Source organism: Dasypus novemcinctus, chromosome 21 (genome assembly GCF_030445035.2).
Source record: "Dasypus novemcinctus isolate mDasNov1 chromosome 21, mDasNov1.1.hap2, whole genome shotgun sequence".
Classification (NCBI taxonomy): Eukaryota; Metazoa; Chordata; class Mammalia; order Cingulata; family Dasypodidae; genus Dasypus; species Dasypus novemcinctus.
This window is the reverse complement of record NC_080693.1, coordinates 43,012,150-43,033,582: the sequence shown is the minus strand read 5'-3', so window position 1 is coordinate 43,033,582 and position 21,433 is coordinate 43,012,150. Positions and strand designations below refer to the sequence as shown.

Below are 21,433 nucleotides of genomic sequence, written 5' to 3'. Positions count from 1 at the left end.
TTTCTTCTAAATATTTAATGCTCCAACAGGGCTTTTTTTTTCCTTTTTTTATTTATAACTGCCCTCTACCACTGCCTTGTTTCGTGCTTGCTCTCTGTTCTGTGTGTCCATTCACTGTGTGCTCTCTGTGTCTGCTTGCCTTCTCTTTAGGAGGCACCAGAAACCGAACCCAGGGCCTCCCATGTGGTAGGTGGGAGCTCATTCGCTTGAGCCACATCCACTTCCCGCATTTTTTTTCCTTAAAGAATAATTGGTATTATTCCCTGCCTTACCTGGAAAATCCTTTGCTGTGGTTTCAGATTCAAAAGCTTGGAAGCTGTATTACAGATTCAGGTAATCGTGAGAACTCAGGAAATACCGTGCACACAGTGTTTCATCGTGACAAGACCAAAGATGCACATCCTGAAAGCTGTTGCAGCTCCGAAAAGGCTGGGCAGCCGCTGCCTTGGTTTGAGCATAGGAAAAATGTTCCACAGTTCACAGAACCTACAGAAACGTCATTTGGTCCTGATTCTGGAAAAGGCGCCAAAAGCTTAGTTGAACTTCTTGTAAGTAATCCAACTGTCTTATGGTGCTCATCTATTTGCTCAGAGGGTAGGGAGGTGGGAGGGGACAGTATTTGAGTGTTCAGGGTAGGGGGCGGGTATTTAAGAAATTAAGAGCAATATTTCATATTCTTCGGTGACTTCAATTTATGCTCTTTCTCTCATGGTTTATGCAACTGCTAGAGCACATTTCCTTGTTCTCTTTTGTCTCAAAGGTGGAAGGGACTAATTGAGAGAGGGAAGAGGGACATAAAGGTAGCATATCCAGGAGTCTGCCTCCTTGAAGAGAGTTGTTATAAACAAACTCTGGAATTTATGGTAGTGGCTATGTTATGGTAGCCAGTCTCCCAGAATAGAAAAGAAGATGGAATCTGACATAGAGCTGACCTAGTAGCCTTCTAGGCTACTTGAGTGTCATATAGGATAAAAGCATAACTGAGCTTGGGAAATCTTTTATAATTGACTCCAATTCTTGAGACTTTAGATGAATTATACCTGATTCCAAGTGACCCAGTGCATTGTGTATGTGGCAGTGATGGGGATGGAGGGAGAGGGGAGGTGGAGAAGGAAGGAGAAGGGCAATGTCTTATCCATAGTAAATTGGGTCGTAATAGAACCAAGTGCTTTGGGAATTCCCTCTTTTTTATGTGGTTGCAAAGTTTCATGTTGATGCTATGTAACTTAAAGTTTAAAAAGGCTGTGAAAATGTCTCAACATAGGGGCAGCTAGAGGTAAGTTTGATTTTTAAATTTGGTAACAAGTTATAACCATCACTAATTAGTCATTTCTTAAGGCAGAGGTATGGTAGTAGTCTGCTAGGCTCATGGGCCTAATCTATAAATTATAGATCAGGGTTTCACACCAAGTTGGTTGGACTTTACTCTCACCTTATTCTTTTCTAAGGTAAAATGACATGCTGTTTTTTCTGTAATTACTCCAATTAAAAGGCTAGAATGCTTTAATTTTAACTGTCCTCCATCAGCATAGCATTTTGCATTCTTAATTTAATTGTGTTAACTACTGCTTTAATTTGCAGGATGAGTCTGAATGTACTTCAGATGAGGAAATCTTTATCTCACAAGATGAAATACAGTCATTTATGGCTAATAACCAGTCTTTCTACAGCAATAGAGAACAATACCGACAGCATCTGAAGGAGAAATTTAATAAATACTGCCGCTTAAATGATCACAAGAGGCCCATTTGTAGTGGCTGGTTGACAACGGCTGGAGCAAATTAAATAAATAAAATAGCTCTGTCTTTCAATGAAACACTCAAGATGACTACTGCGCCTTCTCTTTCAAAAAACTCTTAATTTAGTGACTTATGGCAAAATTTTATCTTAAATCAATGTGATTCTTTCTTGTTTTGGGAGACGGTGGAGGTAACCTCATTAGTTCTTTCTTCAGGCTTGTGTCTTTAGTTGCGTGGCTGCGCAGGCCTGCCATATGATTTAAGCCATCTCTTTTCATTAAATGTTTCTCTTCCTGTGAAACTTACTAAAGCAACTTAGTGGCAAAAAGTAATGTTGTACTTATACTTCTGTACAGAAATGACAATGAGCTGAATATATGGTTTTACAAAGTAGACATCCACTTGCGAAATGTTTGGATGTAATGTTAAAACTCAATGTGCAAAATTTAAAATAAAGAATATTTATTAATATGCATAGTAAAATTTGGTGTACATGTTTCTACTTAATGTGTGGCAGTATTTTAATATTTGCCACTTGTGAACTTGGTACTTGGCCAGTGTTCATGTTAGGATGAAGAGCAAACGAGAATAGATACAGATTGGATGGAAAACAGAATTCTTCCCTTGATCAGAGTTGACAACCAGGAAAAGCAAGTCTTGGTCTTTTGTTTTGAAAGAATAAATTTGCTGCAATACCTTTAAATACTGGCTAGCATTGTAATTTCTCATGAGACTTTAATTGCTATTATTAAATGTTTCTTCATACATTACACAAAGCAGCTTAAATTTAGAGGTTCATATTGACCCAGAAATATGAAAAAGCTTGGCAGAATTTCAACCAAGGGTTGAAAACCCTGCATAATATATAACTAAGATTAGAGGACTGCACTGACCATGTTCAGCCTTATCTGGCTTCCAACAATAAAGTCACTGGCATTACAGTTTATTGCTGTCACAGGCTGTCTGTGTAAGTACTGTAAAGAGAGATTCCCTAAGGAGTATCATTTGGCTGCCTTTAAAAGGTTGAGTCAATAGCTCAATAAGCACATGTGCGTAGAGCTTTGTGTCTGCATGTTGATAATACTTGGTGGGCAGCAGGCAAGCTGTGGGACAGTCAATACTGCTGCACAGTAGAAATGAAAGAAATTTTATCGGCTTTCTACCTCTTAATCAGATTTCCAATTAGATTTCAAGTGGCAACAGCAGAAGCTATGAGATTTAATTTTTGTAGTCGGTATTGCTTTGATCTACCTCCTGAGTTTTCACATTTTAGTGTTGTATATGGATTGGGGCAGAAGTAAGATGAGTCTTGATTTCTCTCTGACCCTTGTTTGCTTTCACTCATTCTGGAATCCATAAAAAATGACTTAAGGGCCTCCCACACCCCTTGGCTTCTAAGAAGCCAATCCCCTCCCCACCACCTATTAAAATTAAGTGTTCTCTTGGGAACTCTGAAGGTTAGGGCTGGTTTTGTTTTGTTTTTTTTTTATTTGATCTTTGTCCTTGGGGCCAAGCATTTACTTGGTAGGCAATGGAGTACTTGTTAAATGAATTAACCAGCCATATCCTTATCTCATTACTTGCTGGCAGAGTCCTACTGTTTGTTCAGATGCTTTTTCTTTGGAAGGATGGATATATTAAGAATGCAGAAGTGAGACGGTTTTCAGGGCTCTGATGGAATATCCTGGGTGGTCAGATAGCCAAGTGAGCTTGGCTCTGAACACCTCCAAAAGCCCAAGAGTGTCCAAAGGGCGAATGGAGTTTTGAAAGCAGTTCAGGAGTACATTCCTGGTCTCACGCTGGATGGCCTGCAGTATACTCATTCTTAAAACGAAGATGATAATAGTGCTTATCTCATGGAGTGGTTGTGCAGATCAAATGTAAAATGCTTTAAAGTACTTGTCACACAGTAAGCGCTCAATAAATGTTAGCCATTATTTTACCCGTTGAAATACAACGTGATATTTTCTGTACCGGGGTGGGGTGAGGGGAATGGTCTTGGACAATTGGGAGAGTCGGGCCACTTAGGGACAGAATCCCCCGATAGGCGGGTGCTGGGGGTGTTACCATTTTTAACCGCTCCACTTTCCATGGTCTAAGGGTCAGGTAGGGTAAAGTCCTTCCCAAAGTCACCCGGCGGTGACACTCCGCCGTTCTGGGCTGAAGCCTTCCCGTCAGCCACCAGCTGGGGTTTGGGAGGGTGCTGCAGGTCTTTTTTTTTTTTTTTAAGGAAGTACCGGGGATTGAATCCAGGACCTCGCTCGTACGTGGGAAGCAGGCGCTCAAACCACTAAGCCACACCCACTGCCCTGGGGTCTTCTTAAATGCCCTTAATTTCTCATCTTGGCCTTAGGGGTCAGGACCTGGGAAGGGATCCGAAGCCGGAGGGGAGAGCATGTACATCCTCCGGACTGGAGCAGGTCCCAATGAACCTCGGTTTCCCCGCCCCAAAGGGAAGAGCGCACCGAGAAGCGGACCACCGCTCCCAAGGACCCCTCCGCGTTTTCCCGTCCGGGGCCGGAAGGGGCGGGGCCGGAAGGGCCGCGTGGGCCGGGGCGGCGGCGCAGGGGCGGGGCGGCCAGGCCGCGGCCGTCCGCGGGCGGGATGTGGCCCAGCGCCGAGCGCCAGGGGGTGGAGCCCCGGCCCGAGGCCGGCCAGGATGGGGGCGGCGTAAGGCGCGGCTCGGACGCGGGCAGATCGGCGGCCGCTGGCGCGGCGGTGACCAAAGAGCGGCCGGGCCTCCCCGACCCGGGCCGGGGCTCCGCGGTCCAAGTGCCGGGCTCCGGGAGCGAGGCGCGCGGGAGGCCGGGGGCCATGGCCAGGGCCGGCATGGAGCGGTGGCGAGACCGGCTGGCGCTGGTGACGGGCGCTTCGGGGGGCATCGGCGCGGCCGTGGCCCGGGCACTGGTCCAGCAGGGACTGAAGGTGGTGGGTTGTGCCCGCACCGTGGGCAACATCGAGGTAAGGCCCTGCGGGGGAGCGGGGGCGCGCAGGGAGCGTCGTTTCCGCGGGGGTAGGACTCCAGGTAGGGGAGGGGGCCCGGGCGGGGCCTCACTTACCCGCCACCCCATGGCCTTTTGCACCGCGCCCAGAGACAGGAAGGATGGATGCCTACCTGGGAGGGGAGACCTAAATCCCCTTTTAAAAGTCCTTTTTATTTTAAGGAGTCATTTTCTGCTAACAGTCCTGCTCAGTGTACCAAGATCCCCGGCAGTTTTCTCTCTCACCTCCTGCCCAGGATTTGGGCTGAGGAAGAGGGAAGTCAGAGATCAGGTACTAGCTAGGTAGCCAGGGAGAAGAAAAGAAAGCTTTCTGGCCTCAGTAGCCAAGTTGGTTGCTGGATGGTTTCCTGTGATTCCGAGGTCCACCCATCAAGCCAGGCAAAGTGGGTTGGCCAGCCATATACTCAGGAAGTAGAGATGTTGATCATTATAATTTTTGACTCAGGACTGAGGTGGGGTTGGGGTCTGAAGAGACTCAGCACCTTCCCATGGCCCCCAATCTGTGGGTTAACTCATTTGTAATGACCTTGAGAGATGAATGGGACAGTCATAGGTAGACCTTTCTCTAATTTCACTGTCCTAGGTGAGACTGATTAAGTGAAACTGGGTGCTGAACTGGGTGCTGAACATGTAACCCCAAGGGGAACCAAGGGGAGCTCCTGATTTCTCCCTTACCGTGAGGTTAGGAGCCCCTAGACTTGTGAGCAACAAGAGCTCAGAGAAAGATGAAACCAAGTTGGCCATGTTGGATCAGGGAGGAAGGAGACAAGAGAAGTACCCATAAGTCATTTTTGGATTTGCCCCTGGAGAGATCACTTTTGGGTTAGTGAGCTCCAGGACTTTATCTCCACCATTGCTCCAAGTCCCCAGACAGGGAAAGGGTAGGGAGGTGTTAGGTGTGGGCAGGGAAAGAAGGTATACAGGAAGGAGGACTGTCCCCTCCCCTGCTGCTGACTAAAGGTACACTTTATGGCCTTCCAGATAATCCCAAGGTCACCTGGCTCCACCATTGCCCCACTTTGTCCCTCCCTCTTCCCTATTCTGGGTTGCTCAGGGCCCAGCTCCAGCCTTGGCGCCGAGTCAGGCCAGGGATTGGACAACTGGATTCTCTAATTCTAAAGCCAATCTTGCATTCTCTTCCTACTCCTCTACCCCAAGCAAGCCAGGAAAGGGGGTCCCTGAGCCCCAAGGGGATCCCCAGGCTGAACACTCAGCCCCAGGACGACTTCATGAGGGGAGAATGCCTCTGCTGTGAGGGAACCGAAATGATTTCAGGTCATTTTTGAGGGTAGGTGTGAAGATGGTCCAGGTGGCACAAGTGGGGCAATGATAAGGCAGGGGCAGGGAGAAATATATTCTCAGTTCCCCCATTCTGGCTTTCCGCCAGCGACTTTGAGTCTGAAGGAGGAGGCTGAAATTGTATGCTAGGGCAGGGGAGAATTCCAGGCTTCCTTGTCCACAGTCTGCTATTATTGATTGATTCATTTGTTGATATTAAAGCAAAGTTTGGGTTTCGGCTCCATAGAGGGAAATCTCTTTTCTGAGGAGGTAACTGAAGTTTGAATTCACAGAAAGCTAAAGCAGAAAAGATCTCCTGGGTCACTTGAGCTAGCCCTTTATTTCCAGCTTCTTTTCGGGGAGGAAGGGACTCCAGGCCAGGGCAGCTGCTAAGCTGGCCTTCCTCTAGGAAGCTCCACACTGCCACCTCCCCCCCATGTACACAGTCACCTTCACAAGGCTCTGAGGCCCAGTCACCTGGCCTCCAAGGCCACACAGCTTGTTTTCTTTCTGCTTTTGGATGTCAGCTTCCCTCACAGCCATCTTCTCTTGGCTCTCCTTTCTCAGGTATTTATCTCTCAGGACTCCTCAGTGTGGTGAGGACCCTGTGGCTACACAAGGGGTCCCCTGTCTCCTCCCTGAGAAGGCCACTGCACAATGTCACCAGCAACCTGACTTGCCTCACAGTCTCCAAAGAAACCTTGGAGTAAAGGGTGGTGTGCCAGGGGGCAGAGAAAGAATCAGTGCTGACTTCCTGACCCTAAATATAGGTAGAAAGATGGGAGATTGGCATTTGGGTTCAGTGGAAAAGTATGTGAGAACTCCAGAGCCAACTGGCTGCAGCTGTTGGGGGGCAGTGGGGTTCTCCCTTCTGATAGTTGAGAGTTGAGGGGCGGGGGATTGGATAAGGTAATAGGGGAGGAGAGAATTGAGGCCCTGTGGTAACCAGCTCTTGGCACTGAGGAAGAAGCATGACCTGGCTGAGACAGACAGTGGAACTGTACCTGTTGAGGAAGAGGCAGAAAAGATTTTACTCAGTTCTCAGTATCTCTGGCCCCTTCAGCCCTTCTCCCTTCTTAGAACTAAAGACTAGTTTTTATGTAACCTAACACTATAACTCAGTTTTCCTCCTTTGCTCTCTTCAACTCTTCCACTTCCTCACTCAGGAAGTTTCTGTCATCCCTTGGACTTTGACCAAAGGGACAAGCTTTAGGGCTGGGCTGTCCCAACATCTGTGTGGCAGAAAGAAAGTCACCAAAGGACAGAGTTCTCTGAGTGGTCACATGGGAGGGAGGCCTGTCTCCGGGTGGGGAGGGGTGGGAGTGAGAGCTCACCCCAGTCAGACCCCTGTTGGGTTTCATAGGAGCTGGCTGCTGAATGTAAGAGTGCAGGCTACCCCGGGACTTTGATCCCCTACAGATGTGACCTGTCAAATGAGGAAGACATCCTCTCCATGTTCTCAGCTGTCCGCTCCCAGCACAGTGGTGTGGACATCTGCATCAACAACGCTGGCCTGGCCCGGCCTGACACCCTGCTCTCAGGCAGCACGAGCGGTTGGAAGGACATGTTGAATGTAAGGTGGGCTCTAGGCTGGGTGTGGGAGGTTGGGAGCCAGAGGGGTAGGGATTGGAGGGCTGCTGGGAACCAGTGGGTCAGCTAGGAAGAGGGATCTTTGCTTCCTACCTGGGACACCTTGGCTCTCCCCTTGCTTCTTTCTCTACTGGAGGGAGGGTGAGTAGAGGAATGGCTGGATCTTTTCAGCCCCTTGCTCTTTTGAGGGCAGTTCTTAAAGTCTAGGCTGCTTTCCTGCCACTGGAAGGAAGAGTGGTAGGGAAGAGAGCTGCTGTTTAGTCAGTGCCCCCCACGTGTCAGCACGGTGCTGAGTGCTTGGGAAGAGGATGGACCAGGAGACAGGAGATGCTGTTCCCACACAGCCCCGCCAGCTATTGCATGTATGACTTTAGGCAGGTTAGTTACTTTCTGAGCTTCAGTGTTGTCACATTTAATCGGGATGAACATATCTACATCATCAATAATTGGGGTCACAAATTCAGATGCCTCCCGGGGGCAGGCAGGGTACGTAAATGAGTTGGGTCAGGCGGGGTCTGCAGTGAGCGGGAGTACACGGCTCTCTGGGGGCCTGCACCGCTCGAGTACAGCACAGTTGCTTTCTGCCAGTGTGGGCCCTGGGTGGCCAGAATTTATAATTTGAGAGATTCAGGGAATCTGGACTTTTTATTGACAGCCCTCCCCTCCATTCACTAAAATGTCAGCTCCATGAGGACAAGGCTTTTTGTCTGCTTTATTCTCTGATATAGCCTCAGCCAATAAGCATTCAGTAACGATGTTAATGAATGCAACCTTCCAGTACATTTGGAAACTTAACTAAAAATGTTTTATAACAGTGTACAGGCCAACCACAGCCTTCAGGACATAGGTTTTCAACTTCCAGGCTCTATTTAGGATGTACCAGGATGTGAACGTATTCTGAGAAATTAAAAAGCAGTGTAGACGTGATGCTTCTATTATTACACAACCCTTTTCACATCTGCTGACAGATTTACCACCTAATAGGTGCCTGGGCCTGGAAAGGAAGCAGTGAACAAGGCAGCACCACCCCTGCCTCAGAGAGGCTTCTGGGAGATCAGAGTTGGGGGAGGCCTCACCTGTAGCAAGTGGGTCTCTCAACCTGAGCCTCAACTTGCCGATCTGTAAAAGGAAAAATTCTGTTAAATCCCTAAGGCCCCTTTCAGCCTGAACGTTACCTGACTCTATTAGGATTGTCCTATAAGGCATCTTCTCCACCTCCACCCCTGGCCCCCAGGCCCAGGAGAGCCACTCACCTGGTCCCAGGGGATCCGTTTCTCCTACTCCATCTGCCCTGAGGAGCTGAAGTCTCTGCCCCATAAACCCACATTGCTAGCAGGACCAGAAATGGCTGAAAACCTCCCGGGCCCTTCTGGCCTATGTCTCTCCTTCCTGTCATACTCACACTGAGGGTGTTCAGGTCCCAATTGCTGCCTCTGTCATTTGATAAAGGGAAACATCTAATCTCCTGGCTCGTTCCCTTCTCTTCCCAAGGGGAGAGATGTGAAGACCTGCTGAAGGGTTTATCTTTGCTTGTCCTCATGGGGGAGGCTGATGGGACAGAGCTGGGCAGGAGCTCTATAGCAGAGATACTTCCTCCAGCCTCTGGACTTGGGTCTCCTCTGCCAGAGCAAGTAGGATGCAGGATGTGCGGGGCCCTCCCTGTCTCTGGCCCTAAAGTCTCTGGGCCTATGGGCCTACTCTTGTAGATAGAACACAGGTTAAAGGAAGGCGGGTCAGGCCTTCTCTCCACTAGTCTCAAGGGAGGGGAGGCGACAAGAGCAGAGAGTAGCTGAGTAAGGTGAAGAGACTAGGGTCTGTGCTTGAGAGAAGTTTTTAAGCCATCCAAGGAGGGATTTTTAGACTGTTTAGGATAGAGCAGGGCCAGAGACTCTGCCCAAGAAAAGGGTGGGGTGTTTGGGGGAGAAAAGGAGAGGCCCTGGGCCTCTGGTAGACCTAGACCCTGTATGGAATGCCACCTCCCACCCCCAGGGTGCCCTGTGGCTCCATCACCTGCACAGATGGGGCCAAGCTGGTGACACTCCATTCCTCCCTGGCCCGCAGGTGAACGTGCTGGCCCTCAGCATCTGCACCCGGGAAGCCTACCAGTCCATGAAGGAGCGGAAGGTGGACGACGGGCACATCATTAACATCAACAGGTGAGGGCAGGGGGCTGATGGGCAGAGTTCAGATCACCACTCACCCTCCGTGCTGGGCAGCTGGAGGCAGCTTATTTGGCCTCTGGGCACCTCAGTTTCCTTAGTGACTAAATGGGAATTTAATACCCAGTTTGCACAGTTACGGTGAGGGGAAGAATTATGTATGTCAAGTGCCCAACCCATAGTTGACTGGGATGGATAGCTCAGCTCAGCCCCCTTCCCTGTGCAGCTGAAGCCTGGTGCTGTCCACTCCTTGGGCCCTGGGGTGAACCCCACTTTGAGAATGGTGACATGGCCCCAGCCCCCAGAGATCTCCCAAAAGAGCCATATCAGGGAACACACAGATGGAATTGAAATATCCATGACCAGGAGAGGGGGTTCTGTGGTCAGTTAGGAAGATTCTAAGAAGGGGAGGGCTTTCAGGAGCTGCTTGAGTAACAAGTTAGATCTGATTAGTGGACTGTGGAGATGGCCGCAGAAGGATTCCCTGCTGACAGATGGGTGGGCTGGGGAAAAGGAGGCTTGATTGGTACCGCAAGGGCACTGCTGGTCTCCCAGGCACCTCAGTCCCTCTGCTTTTTCTTTCCCTCCCTCCACCCAGCATGTCTGGCCACCGAGTGACGCCCCAGCCCATGATCCATTTCTACAGTGCCAGCAAGTACGCCGTCACCGCCCTGACAGAGGGGCTGAGGCAAGAGCTTCGGGAGGCCCAGACCCATATCCGAGCCACGGTGAGGATGTGGCCCGGACCCGGTGGGGTGGGGTGGGGTGGGTGCACACACTCCCTTACCCCCACTCCTGCCCAGGAAACTCAGTCCTGAGTATGCTGCTTACAGTTCTGGGAGTGGCCTGGGTACAGAACTCCTGGGCTCTGCTGCTGTTTCCATGGCTCTGCTCAGTAATGGAGTTTCCCCCCTTCATTCCCCATTTCACTGATCCAGTGACCAATGACCAGGCTTAGACTCGGAGGTAGGATGGGGCTGACTTGAGAAGAACATGGTGGGGTGAGACTGAGAGCAAGGAGGAATTGGGGGAGACCAGGTGTGTAATGGTTGAAAGCCTGGACTCAGGACTATTCCCCCTCAAAAGGTCACATGACCTTGGGCAAGTCACTCAACCTCTCCAAGACTCAGCCTTTTCATTGGCAGAATGGAGATGATATCTACCTGGTCGTGAGGTTTTAGGGGATATATACCATTTTGTAAGACATTTACTTAGCATATACAGTAAGGGCTCAGTAGATGGTAGGAATCATTGTGATCATTGCTGGGGGAAGCTTTGGAGAAAGGAGGAGGCTGCTAGACACTGGCAGCCATCACTGTGAAGCTGGGCCTGTGGATGCAGTCATTTTCTCCCAGCCTCCCCAAAGAGCTGGCTTCTGGTTGGGGCGGGGGTGGAGCGAAGCTCAGCCCTTGAGCAGGCCCTCTCTTTTGGCCCAGTGCATCTCTCCAGGGGTGGTGGAGACGCAATTCGCCTTCAAGCTCCTTGACAAGGAACCTGAAAAGGCGGCTGCCACCTATGAAAACATGAAGGTGGGGCCTCCCTCTGGGCCCAGTGAAACTACTCACTCCCCAAGTGAAGACAGAGGGAACCCTGGTCTTCAGACCCCCACCTTTCTAGCCAGCCTGTTGCCCCTCCTGGTGGGTGGGGGTGGGAATTTGGAGGCTGGAGAGGACCTCGATGGTGGGAGGGACCTTGAGTCCCTCCTGTCCTCATCCCTTCCCCCTGGTGCTCTCAGTGTCTCAAACCTGAGGATGTGGCCGAGGCTGTCATCTACGTCCTCAGCACCCCTCCACACGTCCAGGTGAGTCTGGCCTTGACTGTTCACCTCCCGGACAACCATCACCAGAGGAGGGGAGCAGGGAGGCCTCAGGGGGTGGAGGGAGTGCCCTGGCTGCCTCTAGCCTTGTGCTTTCTGCAGATTGGAGACATTCAGATGAGGCCCACAGAGCAGGTGACCTAGGATCCTGTGGGGAGCTCCTTCCCTCCTTAACCCCCGGCTGGGCTCCTGCCTCTGGATTTTAGGTGTTGATCTCTGGACTCCTGGATTCCACTTCCCCTTCCCCACCAGGGGCTAAAAAAATTGTGTGAGGTTTTTAATATCATCTTGTCAAAGTGTTTCCTTCCCAAATGTGAAAATGGGCTAGGGAGAGGACGTGATTGTTTTACCTAACTTGTTCTTGGCTGCCTGCTTGGACTCCTTGGCCTTGGCCTGCTCTCATCAGACTCTTCCCTTTGACCTGGGGAAGGGCTGTGACCAAAAGGAGGGCTTTCCCCTGTCTTCTCACACCTCCACCCCCACCCCTTAGGTTGGGGTGGCAGAGAGGCCTTCACCTTTTATCTGAATGGTCACTGGTGCTCCAGGCTTCCTCCTCTCAGTGCCCTGCTGCCCTCTATCCCCTTCTCTCCCTCCTTACCCATTCTCTGGCCCAATCTTGGCTTCTTGGCCCTGGGTGGGATTATCACTCCATTCTCACTTTGGCAGCTGATCACCAGGGCCTTGCCTCCCAAGTGGATTTCACTGTGATAATAAAAGAAAGTCCCAACCAACCTACCTTGGCCTTAAGAGTGTCTTTCAGTTCTTCCCTTTCTCTGTGATCAGGGGTAATTGTATCTCAATTTCTTCAAGGTGAGTGGAAAGGTGGGTGGGTTTCAGTCTTCACTAGTGGCATACCTTAGGTAGTGGGTTTGGATTGGGTCTTGAATAGGTAGGAGTTTGCCAGTTAGAAAAGAAGAAAAACGGGGTAAAAGGCTGGAAGGCCAAGAAGAACATGCAGTATTGTGAGAAAAGCAGAATTTAGTGAAGGAGGCAGAGGAGGCTGAACAGACACCTCCTGGCTGGCTCATTGGGCTCTACGGGTCTTGAATGCTGAACAGGGGAGTCTGGCATTTACCTGTGGGCCAAGGGCATCAGTTGGTTTATCAGCAGAGGCACGACTGGCACAGAGTTGTCACTTAGGAAGAGACCAGCGGCCACGGGACACAAAAGTTATTTCTGCTGACTGGTGATGAGGGAGGCAGTGGGGGAGCAAAGGAGGGGCTGGATGCGGGAGAGGTTTCCCGGGAAATTTACAAGTCCCTGGCGGTGGACTCTGTGGGTGGGGGCTCCAAGAATGACTTGGTAGAACGGGAAGGCGAGCACATCCCCTAACATGTCCTGCTGCCTCTGGTTAAACGCGGCCCCCGGCCTCCTGCGACATTGAAGGTGCAGAAACCTTTTCCATCTCTGGCCGTTTGGGGAAGACCGGCGGATTGCGAGGACGGACGACCCAGGACCTGCGGGGCAGGGGTGAAGTGACGATGAAGGGGTCCGCGCGCTTGGAGTGCGCCTCGGCGCCGGGCGCGGGGCGTTCGGGGCGCCGCTCAGCCCGTCCTGTAGGAAGCGCTGTGGGAACGGCCTGGCGGCCGGGCATGCGCAGTGCGTCGCTGGCCGGGGCACGCGAACCCGGAAGCCGAAAGGCCCTCGTGGGAGCCTGGGAGGGGGCGGGCGCGGCGCGGCTGTCCCGTCCCGGGACATCTCGGAGCGAGGAGTCGCTACTTTTTGATCCTCTGCCTGAGGGGCCAGGTAGGGGGCCTGAAAGCGAACCCCGACTGTTGGGATCTCTCAGGGACGCCGCGAGGGACATCGGGTCCCCGAGGCCCGCGCGATGAGGCTCCTCTCGGTCGTCGGGGGCGCGACCTGGTGTTGCTCAGGTCGCCTCCTCGCTCGTCATTTCTCCCAAGCGGCTAGGCCCCGGGGTCGTGGGGAACGGCCCGGCGGGGAGGAGCTAGGCCGCTTGCTTCTGGACGACCTGGCGCCGGCCCCGCGGTCTGCCGGGGGGCTGGAGCTCCTCTTTGGCCTGTCCCCGTGTCTCCTGGCCCTGCGAGCCGCCCGTCGCCACGTGACCCGGCTTCTGCTCCAGGCCAGCGGGGCCGGGCTGCAGGGGGAGAGGGCCGAGCTGCTCCGGGAGGCGGAGGCGCGGGGCATCCCAGTTCTGCGGCCCCGACGACGGAAGTTGGACGCCCTGTGTCGCCACCAAGTCCACCAGGGCGTGTGCATGGAGGTGAGCCCGCTGCGACCCCGGCCCTGGACTGAAGCCGGGGAGGCGAGGCCAGGCGACGACCCTCAGCAGTTATGGCTTGTCCTCGAGGGCCTGCAGGATCCCCGGAATCTTGGGGCCGTGCTGCGCTCCGCTCACTTCCTCGGAGTGGATAAAGTCATCACCAGTCGGAGAAACAGGTAGGGACGCCCCTATTCTCCATGTGCCCCAGCCTGGAGGCCCAGGCAATATCCTGAGTACCTTGACCCTGGGTGTCCCCCCAGCTAGGCCTCTAGTGTCAGAACTCAGAGCCCTAATTCCTGGGGATCTGGGGAGGACGGGGCCCTGGGCTTGGTGTAGGGCAGGGCACCAACCTCATGCGGCTGTTGGAAAACTTTTCAGCTGCCCCCTCACCCCAGTAGTCAGCAAGGCCAGCGCGGGATCTATGGAGGTGATGGATGTGTTCTCCACTGGTGACCTGGCCAGCTTTTTGCAGGTAATGGGGGGGCCGGGGGCGAGGGGGAGGCACAGAAATCCTCTCAGCTAGCAGCTGATAGGGAGGGAAGGGGAGAAGGAGGCATGTTGGTGTTGCCTCCTACGGCCTTCTAAGTCCCCTTGAGAAGGGAATCATGCTGGAGTTCTTCAAACCACAAGTAGACTCTTTCTTAGCATTATGCCTTTTAATGCAGTCCTTTCCCAGGCAGAGCCTCATTGCCTACCAAGTTTATCCACTGTAAATTTTTTTTTGTTCAGCTCTGGGGAGCTGGTGGAGTTGGGACCCAGCTTGAAAGATTCCCTGACAACGAGTCTTTTTTGCCTTTCCTTGCTGCCTTCACCCTCTCCCCACACACAAAAATTTTAATGTCTAGGAAAGGGTAAACCTCAGAAACCCCCCCTGGGCCCAGCGGCTGTCTTCAACTGTGTGTCTCTTGTTGGACACTAGGCGGCAGTGTTGCCCTACACTTGGCAGTCCCCTGTCCATTCCCCTGGTCTAGGTGGTGAGAAATTCCCACTTCAGAGTAGACTTTGAAAAGGTGAGAACGCTAGGATGGGTGGGAGAACTGCTCTGTCCAGTAGAAAGATAATAGGAGCCACGTATGTAATTTAAAATTTTCTAGTTGCCACACTGAAAAGCAAAAACAAACAGGAAATTAATATTAATTTACTTAACCCAGTAACTGTATACTCAAAATACTGTCATTTCCACATTATCAATTTTTAAATTATTAATGAGAAATTTTACATTCCTTTTTTCATTTTATACACAGCACATCTCTATTTTGATTGGCCACATTTCTATTGCTAATGGTGACGTGTAGCTGGTAGTTACCGTATTAGACGACACATGTCTAGAAGCTTTGCCTGGCTTTACCCACCTTGCAGATAGACCTCAGAGGAAATTTGGCCCAGCCAAGCCTGATAGGTGATGGGGTTCCCTCTCCTCACTTTCAGCCCCCCCAAGCAAGTAGTTCCTGAGAAACTGAAACGTTCTGCAGAGCACTTACTTAAACTCCCACCATCGCATCTGTTCCCATCAGCATCTAATCCAGAGTCTCTTTGCTCCTGTTCCTATGGAAGAACTGGAAGTGTCCCAGGCAGAGGCCAGCCCTGCTCCTTGTGCCCTGGACCCCATCCCTTTGTGCCTACTTGAAGACACTGCTCCAGCAGTTCTCCTACCTCTTGCATCATCGTTTGTCCCTCTCTCCTCAGCATGCAAACAACAAAATCCCCTCTCCTCCCGTTCTTTCTTGATCTCACACCAGTCATGCTTTGACTCCTCCACTTAGTGTACTTGTCATCGGTGTCCTCTGTGTTGTTACCTCCAAAGGCTGGGCCTCAGGCCACATCTTTCTCGACCCACCAGCAGCATTTGGCACAGGTGACCACTCTTTCCTCCTTGAAACGCCCTTTCTGGTTTCTAGGACCCTCGGTCTCCTGGCTTTCCTCCTACCTCACTGTGCCTTCTCCCAGAGTGGTCTTTGGTGAGTCCTCCTCAACTCCCTGACCTCTGAATGTTAGTGTTTCCCAGGTCAACTTCCTTTTGGTCTCCTCCAGTCTCAAGCCTTTACACCTATTGATCTACATTGATACCTGCTTTCCTCCCAAATAGATAGCCTAGCCTGGATCTCACTCCTGAACTCCAGATTCATGTATCTAGTTGCCTTCCTGACAGTTCATTCTTGCTGTCTGATGGGCATTTCCGACCTACCGTTTATAGACCTGAGCCCCTGTTCCTTCTGCAGCCTCACCCATCACAGTCGGTGGCGACTCCATCCTCTTAATTGTTTACGCCAAGAACCTTGGCATCATTTGTGATTCCGCCTGCTCTCATACCCCATGTATATCCTGTTAGCAAATCCTTTCTCTTAATTGTTTACGCCAAGAACCTTGGCATCATTTGTGATTCCGCCTGCTCTCATACCCCATGTATATCCTGTTAGCAAATCCTTTTGGCTTTACCTTAAATTTATTTCCACATTCACACCGTTTCTTGCTCGCTCCTCCGTTCCCACCCTCCGGTCCCAGCCATTGTCACCTCTTGCCTGTATTATGGCAGAAACCTCCTGCTGGTCTCCTTGCTTCCGCTATTGGCTTTCAGCACAGTGAGCAGAATGATTCTGTTGAAACATAAGTCAGACAGTGTCACTTTTCTGCTCAACACTTTGAGAGCCTTTGCATCTCTCAGAGTACAAGTCAGAGTCATCCCAGTGACCTGTGAGTCTGCCTCTTCTGTCTCTTGATGGCTCCCTTCTACCTGGTCCCCTTACGGCTCTTCAAATATGCCAGGTAAGTGCCTCCTCTCTCGGCCTTTGTGTTGGCTGAGCTCTCAGCCTAGAACGCTCTTCCCCCAGATGTCTGCGTGTGCTCTCTCCTCTCCCTCAGTTCAGCGTGGCCTTCCCTGACCACCCTTCCAAGAGACTGGGATTTTGTTCTGTTTTATTCCCCCTCCCCCCCATCCTCACTCCTAGAACAGAGCCCGGCACATTCTACGTGTTTAATAACCATGGGCTGAATCAAAGGGATGGGTGAGTGAATGAATGTATGGGCAAGGCTGGGTGCCTTCCTTTTTTTTTTTTTTAAGATTTATTTATCTCTCCCTATCCCCTCGTTTGCACTTGCTGTGTCTGTTCACCTTGTTTCTTTAGGAGGCATCGGGAACTGAACCCACAACCTCCGATGTAGGAGGGAGGCACCTAATCACTTAAGCCACTTCCATTCCCTGCTTTGTTGTGTCTCTCATTGTTTTCCCCCTTGTATCTCTTGTAGCATCATCTTGTCACGTCAGCTTGCCACACCTGCCTCTTGTGCCAGCTCGCCAGCCTGCTCGTCCTCTTTTAGGAGGCACCAGGAACTTCTGCTCCCTGCTTTGTTGTGTCTCTTGTTACGTTTTTCTTCTTGTGTCTCTTGTTGCATTATGTTGTTGTGTCAGCTTACCATGTCTGCCCATCACTCCAGCTTGCTGTCCTGCTCGTCCTCTTTAGGAGGCACCACAAACCAAACCACAGACCTTCCATGTGGTAGGTGGGAGCCCAGTTGCTTGAACCATGTCCGCTTCCCAGTGGATGCCTTCTTGACTAGCGCTCTGAGGAACGTTTGGTGAGCTAGAAGGAACGTGATTTCTTTTTCCTTCTTTCAGACCAAGGCCCAGCAGGGCTGGCTGGTAGCAGGCACAGTGGGCTGCCCAGAGCCTAAGGTGCCCCCGTGCTCCCAGATCCCCATCACTAGTTGCTTGGAGTTCCTCTGGGACCGGCCCACCCTCCTGGTGCTAGGTAAGTAGATGGCCTAGCTTCTCTGGGCTGGGAGCACTGAGTGTCCAGCTCCCTAGCTAGTGTTCCAACTGCTTACCCCTTGCCCTGCAGGGAACGAGGGCTCTGGACTATCCCAAGAGGTGCAGGCCTCCTGCCAGCTTCTCCTCACCATCCTACCTGCACGGCACCTGCCTCCGGGACTCGAGTCCTTGAACGTCTCCGTGGCTGCCGGTGAGTGCGTTCGTTCCCCCTTGCTTACTTCACTCTTTCTAACTGCACAGGTGTGGCTTCTTGCTAGTCCCATCTACTGGCTAGTTCATTGTCAGAAAGTTGCTCAGTCTTTCTGTGGCTCAGGTAACAATGGGGAAAATAATACTTCTTGAGGTGGTCGTGAAGATGAAGTGAGGGTGGTTTGGGCACACAGCAAGGGCTCTGGGCACGGTCCTTCCTCTCCCCCTTCTTCCCTCTCCTGCTCTCTTCTTTCTCTCTGTCTGCAGGAATTATTCTTCACACCATTTGCAGCCAAAGGAAGGGGCAAAGATGGCAACATCTCCAAGATCCCCAAGAACCTTCAGCCACGTCTGAAAGGCCCGAAGGGGCCCAGGACCCAGGAAAAGAGAAGCAAAATGGAGGCTGATTTGGCCTGTCCTAGATGCGGGTGCACATACGTCCATGTGCTCCAGTGTCCCCGAACCTGCCCACGAGGATACCAGGCCCTCGGTGACTGGCACCTGTCCTGGGGGGTGGGAAGGACCTTGGCTGCGGAATCACGAGAGCTGTTTCCTGTGTGAATGTTATTCTTGCAGTTGCAGGTCAAGTGTGTTAGTTTCCAGAAGGAGCTTTCAGGGCCCTGCCTGGAAGTCGCGAGATCGAGGTTTCCAGAGGGAGGAGCTGGCAGCCTGGTCCAGGGGGGCTCTTCCTCCTGAACTGGTTGTTGCCTGTGGTAAATGTGGGAGTGAGAATGTGGAGTAGACAGATCTGGGTGTGACTCTCGGCTGGGACGTGGGCCCACTGCGTGTCCTTGAGTGCATCTTTATGTGCCGCAGGGTCCATGACTGCACCTGCGGCACGGGGCTGTTGGGAGGAGCAGATACATCCCCGGGCATCCAGCAGGCTCTCAGCACGTGCGGCACGCTTCCAATTCCTCCATTAGGTGGCAGCCTCGCTCTTTGGTCCACAGCCTTCGGGGAGCTTTCCCAGGCTCCTGGGGGCGCCGCTGGCTGCAGCCTCTGGCGAGGAAAGGGGAAGATGAACTGACGTCTCCAGCACCTCAGAGACCTCCAGCATCGCCATGTTTTAGTGTCCCGGCTGTTAAAGCAAATACCATGCAAGGGGCTGGCTTAACAGGAATTTTTTGGCTCACAGTTTCACAGGCTAGTTGGCTTGCTTCTTCTTGGGGTTGGCTGGCGAACTTGGGGGTTCCTTGGCTTTTCTGTGACATGGCAGTGCACATGGTGCCATCTTTCTCCTCTGGTGATTCCATTAGCTTCTAGCTTCTGGCTGGTCCCCATGGCTTCTTTCTCCATTTGACCCTTCTCTGCTCCTAAAGGACTCTGGTAATCCGGGCTGAAGCCCAACTGGATTCACGGGGGCCACACCTTACTGAAGTAACATCTTGACGGGGTCTCATTTACAACGGGTCCACACAGCAGAAGGTGGACCAAGACTAAAAACACGTTCGAGCTGGGGTACGCAATCCCACCCTCCCCCCTCAGTCAGTGCCTCTAGTTGAGGGAACTGGTGAACCAAAGCCCTCGCTTTTGCTTCTGTGAGGTGGCGAGACAGGGCTGCGGTTTATTTCATTGTTTGGCTCAGACAGACTGAGCACTCCTCTGTCAGGGCCCCACAAATGGAGCAGAAGCCACCAGTATAAGCCGTTGAGAGCAGTGGCTCAGGAAAGCTTTAAAAAGAGCCACCAGGGACCTGCCCCCAGAGAGACTGGTCCGGTGCAACCCAGGCCTCCGGCTTCGGGCTCCCCGGTTGGTTGTTGTGCAGCGGAGGCTGGCATCTGTGAGAGCGGGTCTCTCAGCCTCTCAGCCCTATGGACACTTGGGCCAGATCCTTCTCTAGTTGTGGCGGCTGTGCTGTGCATTGTGGGAGGCTGAGCAGCATCCTGGCCTCCGTCCACACCAGCGGGCACCCACCCGGTTGTGGCAACCAGCGGTACCTGCAGACACTGCCAGAGTTGCCGCTGGTTGCAAACTACTGCCCTCGAGTCTGGATTTGGGGAACAGTAACCCTGGGTTCGAATCCTGATCCCGTGACCTTGGATAAGCTGCTCACTCACCTGAGCCTCGGTTGTCTTCTCTGTGAAGTGGGGATAATCCTACCTGCCTGGAGACAGAGAGAATTAGACTTGGTGCTCAGTAGTAGCCCCTCCTTTCCTTGGGATGGATTTATCTGAAATTTGAATGGCAATGCCACTTGAGAGAGTCGTTTTATTTTGTTTAAAGAGGGCTTAAGATCTCTTTAAAGTCTAATTCCGCCCCATTCCCTTCACAAACTGGCCGCTCTGACCTCTGCTGGCACGCAGGAGCCTCAGCTTCACCCAGGGCAGTAGGTTTTGCAACTTGGCTGCACCCTGGAACCTCCAGGGGGAGCTTTTAATACTCCAGAGGCCCAGAGGCCCCCAGACCAGTGACATCCACTTGGCGAGGGCAGGGGGCCGTTCTTAAAGCTCCCCAGTTGCCAGTGTGTGGCCAGGTTCCAGAATCGCTGGCCTTCAAGCCGCCCGCGCGTGTCCAAGAACCCGCCCCCACGTCCATGCACGCCTGTGCCTTTTAGCGTGTGCCTGAGAGTTTGGAGCCAGGATGGCCACTTGCCCTGTCCCTGAGGTGAGGCTGCCGGTCCGGCCCTGGCTCCAGGACTTCCCAGCTGGACAACATCTCGGGCTCCTCGTCTGGAACATGGGAGAACGCCATTAATACCCGCTCTGCCTACCCCTTCCCAGTGGGGAGGTTGTGAAAATAAAATGAGAGCACGTCAGTAAAAAGCATTCTGTAAATTCTGAAGGACTGGGCATCCCAGAATTAGATAATACAAAGCTTGATGAAGACAAAACGCAGGTGTCATACAATCTCTGCGTTTGGGGGTGCAGACTTGAGCTCTGCTCTCTAGGACTAGGCCCACACAGAACTCAGAAGTGAGCATAAGGGGATACTCGGAGACCAGCATCCCCTCTTCTGCCCAGACACCTCCCAGTCTAATGTGTTCCAGCCGTGCTGCTCCTCGGTGGTAGAATACGCCACCTGGAGGGGCCGCTCTGCTGGGCAATCAAGTGCAGGGTCTAACCCGGGGGTCCCTCCCTGCCCCACCCCCTGGGCAGCCCACGTCCTGGAAGGCAAATTCATTTGAATCAAAGGGGTGGCCGGTTAGCTGCCCCCCCGCCACGTGCACACACAGAGGCCCAGTGCGGAGCCACTGCTCAGTGTGTGTTGGGTGCACAGGAGCTGGGGTGGCTGTGGCTGTGGGCCTGAAGGGGCTGGGCGGGGGGTCCCTCCCCTGCAGGGCTCAGATGGGACGATGCCGGCCAAGAGAACAGCAGTGGAGAGTCAAGAGCGTGGCCCTGCTCTCAGCAGTTCTTGGTTTGAGTTCTTGCACTGTGACTTGCCAGCAGGGTAAATGTGGACGCCCTTGAGTTTAACAGGCCTTAGCATTCCTCACCTGTAAAATGGGAGAGCAGTACGTAGCCATCTGAGAGGGCCAAAGGGTTAAATGAAGGGATACCTGTAAAGTCAGCCCCGTGCCCGTAGAAGATTAGCTGCTCCTTGCAGCCCCTGGGAACAGACTTGGAGGTTGGGGCACTGGGTTCTGCCCTTCTCCCAACCTGGCCTCAGTTTCCCCATAGGCTCTAGGGTATCTTTCAACTGCATCACAGCTCTGATTTACCCCCAAAACAAC

The 21,433-nt window shown here is 52.3% G+C and overlaps 3 protein-coding genes across 13 annotated transcripts in view; all 3 read left to right on the top strand.

Annotated features, from left to right (window-relative positions):
* GGNBP2 (gametogenetin binding protein 2) overlaps positions 1 to 3,691 on the top strand; it is a 36,108-nt gene extending 32,417 nt beyond the window's left edge. For 3 of the 4 annotated variants that reach the window (XM_004462036.4, XM_004462035.5, XM_004462034.5), the window contains 2 exons: positions 300 to 548; positions 1,582 to 3,691. In XM_004462036.4, coding sequence (XP_004462093.1) covers positions 300 to 548; positions 1,582 to 1,785 — 453 coding nt within the window. In that variant the 3' untranslated portion in view covers positions 1,786 to 3,691. The remainder of the gene's footprint in view (positions 1 to 299; positions 549 to 1,581) is intronic. The other variant, XM_004462033.5, reaches the window with a different exon arrangement.
* A 636-nt stretch (positions 3,692 to 4,327) lies between these two features.
* On the top strand, positions 4,328 to 12,319 carry DHRS11 (dehydrogenase/reductase 11). 2 transcript variants are annotated; one of them, XM_004462032.4, is made up of 7 exons: positions 4,328 to 4,700; positions 7,383 to 7,592; positions 9,671 to 9,765; positions 10,367 to 10,496; positions 11,205 to 11,297; positions 11,504 to 11,569; positions 11,687 to 12,319. In XM_004462032.4, exons 1-7 carry the CDS (start codon positions 4,344 to 4,346, stop codon positions 11,726 to 11,728), a joined length of 993 nt encoding a protein of 330 aa, XP_004462089.2. In that variant the 5' UTR covers positions 4,328 to 4,343; the 3' UTR covers positions 11,729 to 12,319. The 2 variants fall into 2 exon arrangements, with proteins under 2 accessions (XP_004462089.2, XP_012382024.2); XM_012526570.3 differs by lacking the exon at positions 11,205 to 11,297.
* An 866-nt stretch (positions 12,320 to 13,185) lies between these two features.
* MRM1 (mitochondrial rRNA methyltransferase 1) lies at positions 13,186 to 20,525 on the top strand. 7 transcript variants are annotated; one of them, XR_009182404.2, is made up of 7 exons: positions 13,194 to 13,984; positions 14,187 to 14,280; positions 17,422 to 17,554; positions 17,645 to 17,764; positions 18,031 to 18,906; positions 19,083 to 19,221; positions 20,318 to 20,525. XR_009182404.2 is itself a non-coding variant. In XM_012526569.3 (5 exons), exons 1-5 carry the CDS (start codon positions 13,413 to 13,415, stop codon positions 18,168 to 18,170), a joined length of 1,059 nt encoding a protein of 352 aa, XP_012382023.2. In that variant the 5' UTR covers positions 13,186 to 13,412; the 3' UTR covers positions 18,171 to 20,525. The 7 variants fall into 7 exon arrangements, 3 of the variants coding, with proteins under 3 accessions (XP_012382023.2, XP_058139852.1, XP_058139853.1); XR_009182405.2 differs by having other exon boundaries at positions 18,031 to 18,476; positions 18,580 to 20,525; XR_011646841.1 differs by having other exon boundaries at positions 19,083 to 20,525.
* Positions 20,526 to 21,433: the final 908 nt, after the last annotated feature.

What these genes read in the sequence shown, in the direction of transcription:
- MRM1 (XM_058283869.2), top strand. Translation starts at nt 13,413, where the DNA reads ATGAGGCTCCTCTCGGTCGTCGGGGGCGCGACCTGGTGTTGCTCAGGT. An exon ending in ATCACCAGTCGGAGAAACAG is followed by an intron (nt 13,985 to 14,186) that starts GTAGGGACGCCC and finishes AAAACTTTTCAG; the next exon opens with CTGCCCCCTCACCCCAGTAG. An exon ending in ACCTGGCCAGCTTTTTGCAG is followed by an intron (nt 14,281 to 17,421) that starts GTAATGGGGGGG and finishes TCCTTCTTTCAG; the next exon opens with ACCAAGGCCCAGCAGGGCTG.
- DHRS11 (XM_004462032.4), top strand. Translation starts at nt 4,344, where the DNA reads ATGTGGCCCAGCGCCGAGCGCCAGGGGGTGGAGCCCCGGCCCGAGGCC. An exon ending in GCACCGTGGGCAACATCGAG is followed by an intron (nt 4,701 to 7,382) that starts GTAAGGCCCTGC and finishes TGGGTTTCATAG; the next exon opens with GAGCTGGCTGCTGAATGTAA. An exon ending in CCACCTATGAAAACATGAAG is followed by an intron (nt 11,298 to 11,503) that starts GTGGGGCCTCCC and finishes TGGTGCTCTCAG; the next exon opens with TGTCTCAAACCTGAGGATGT.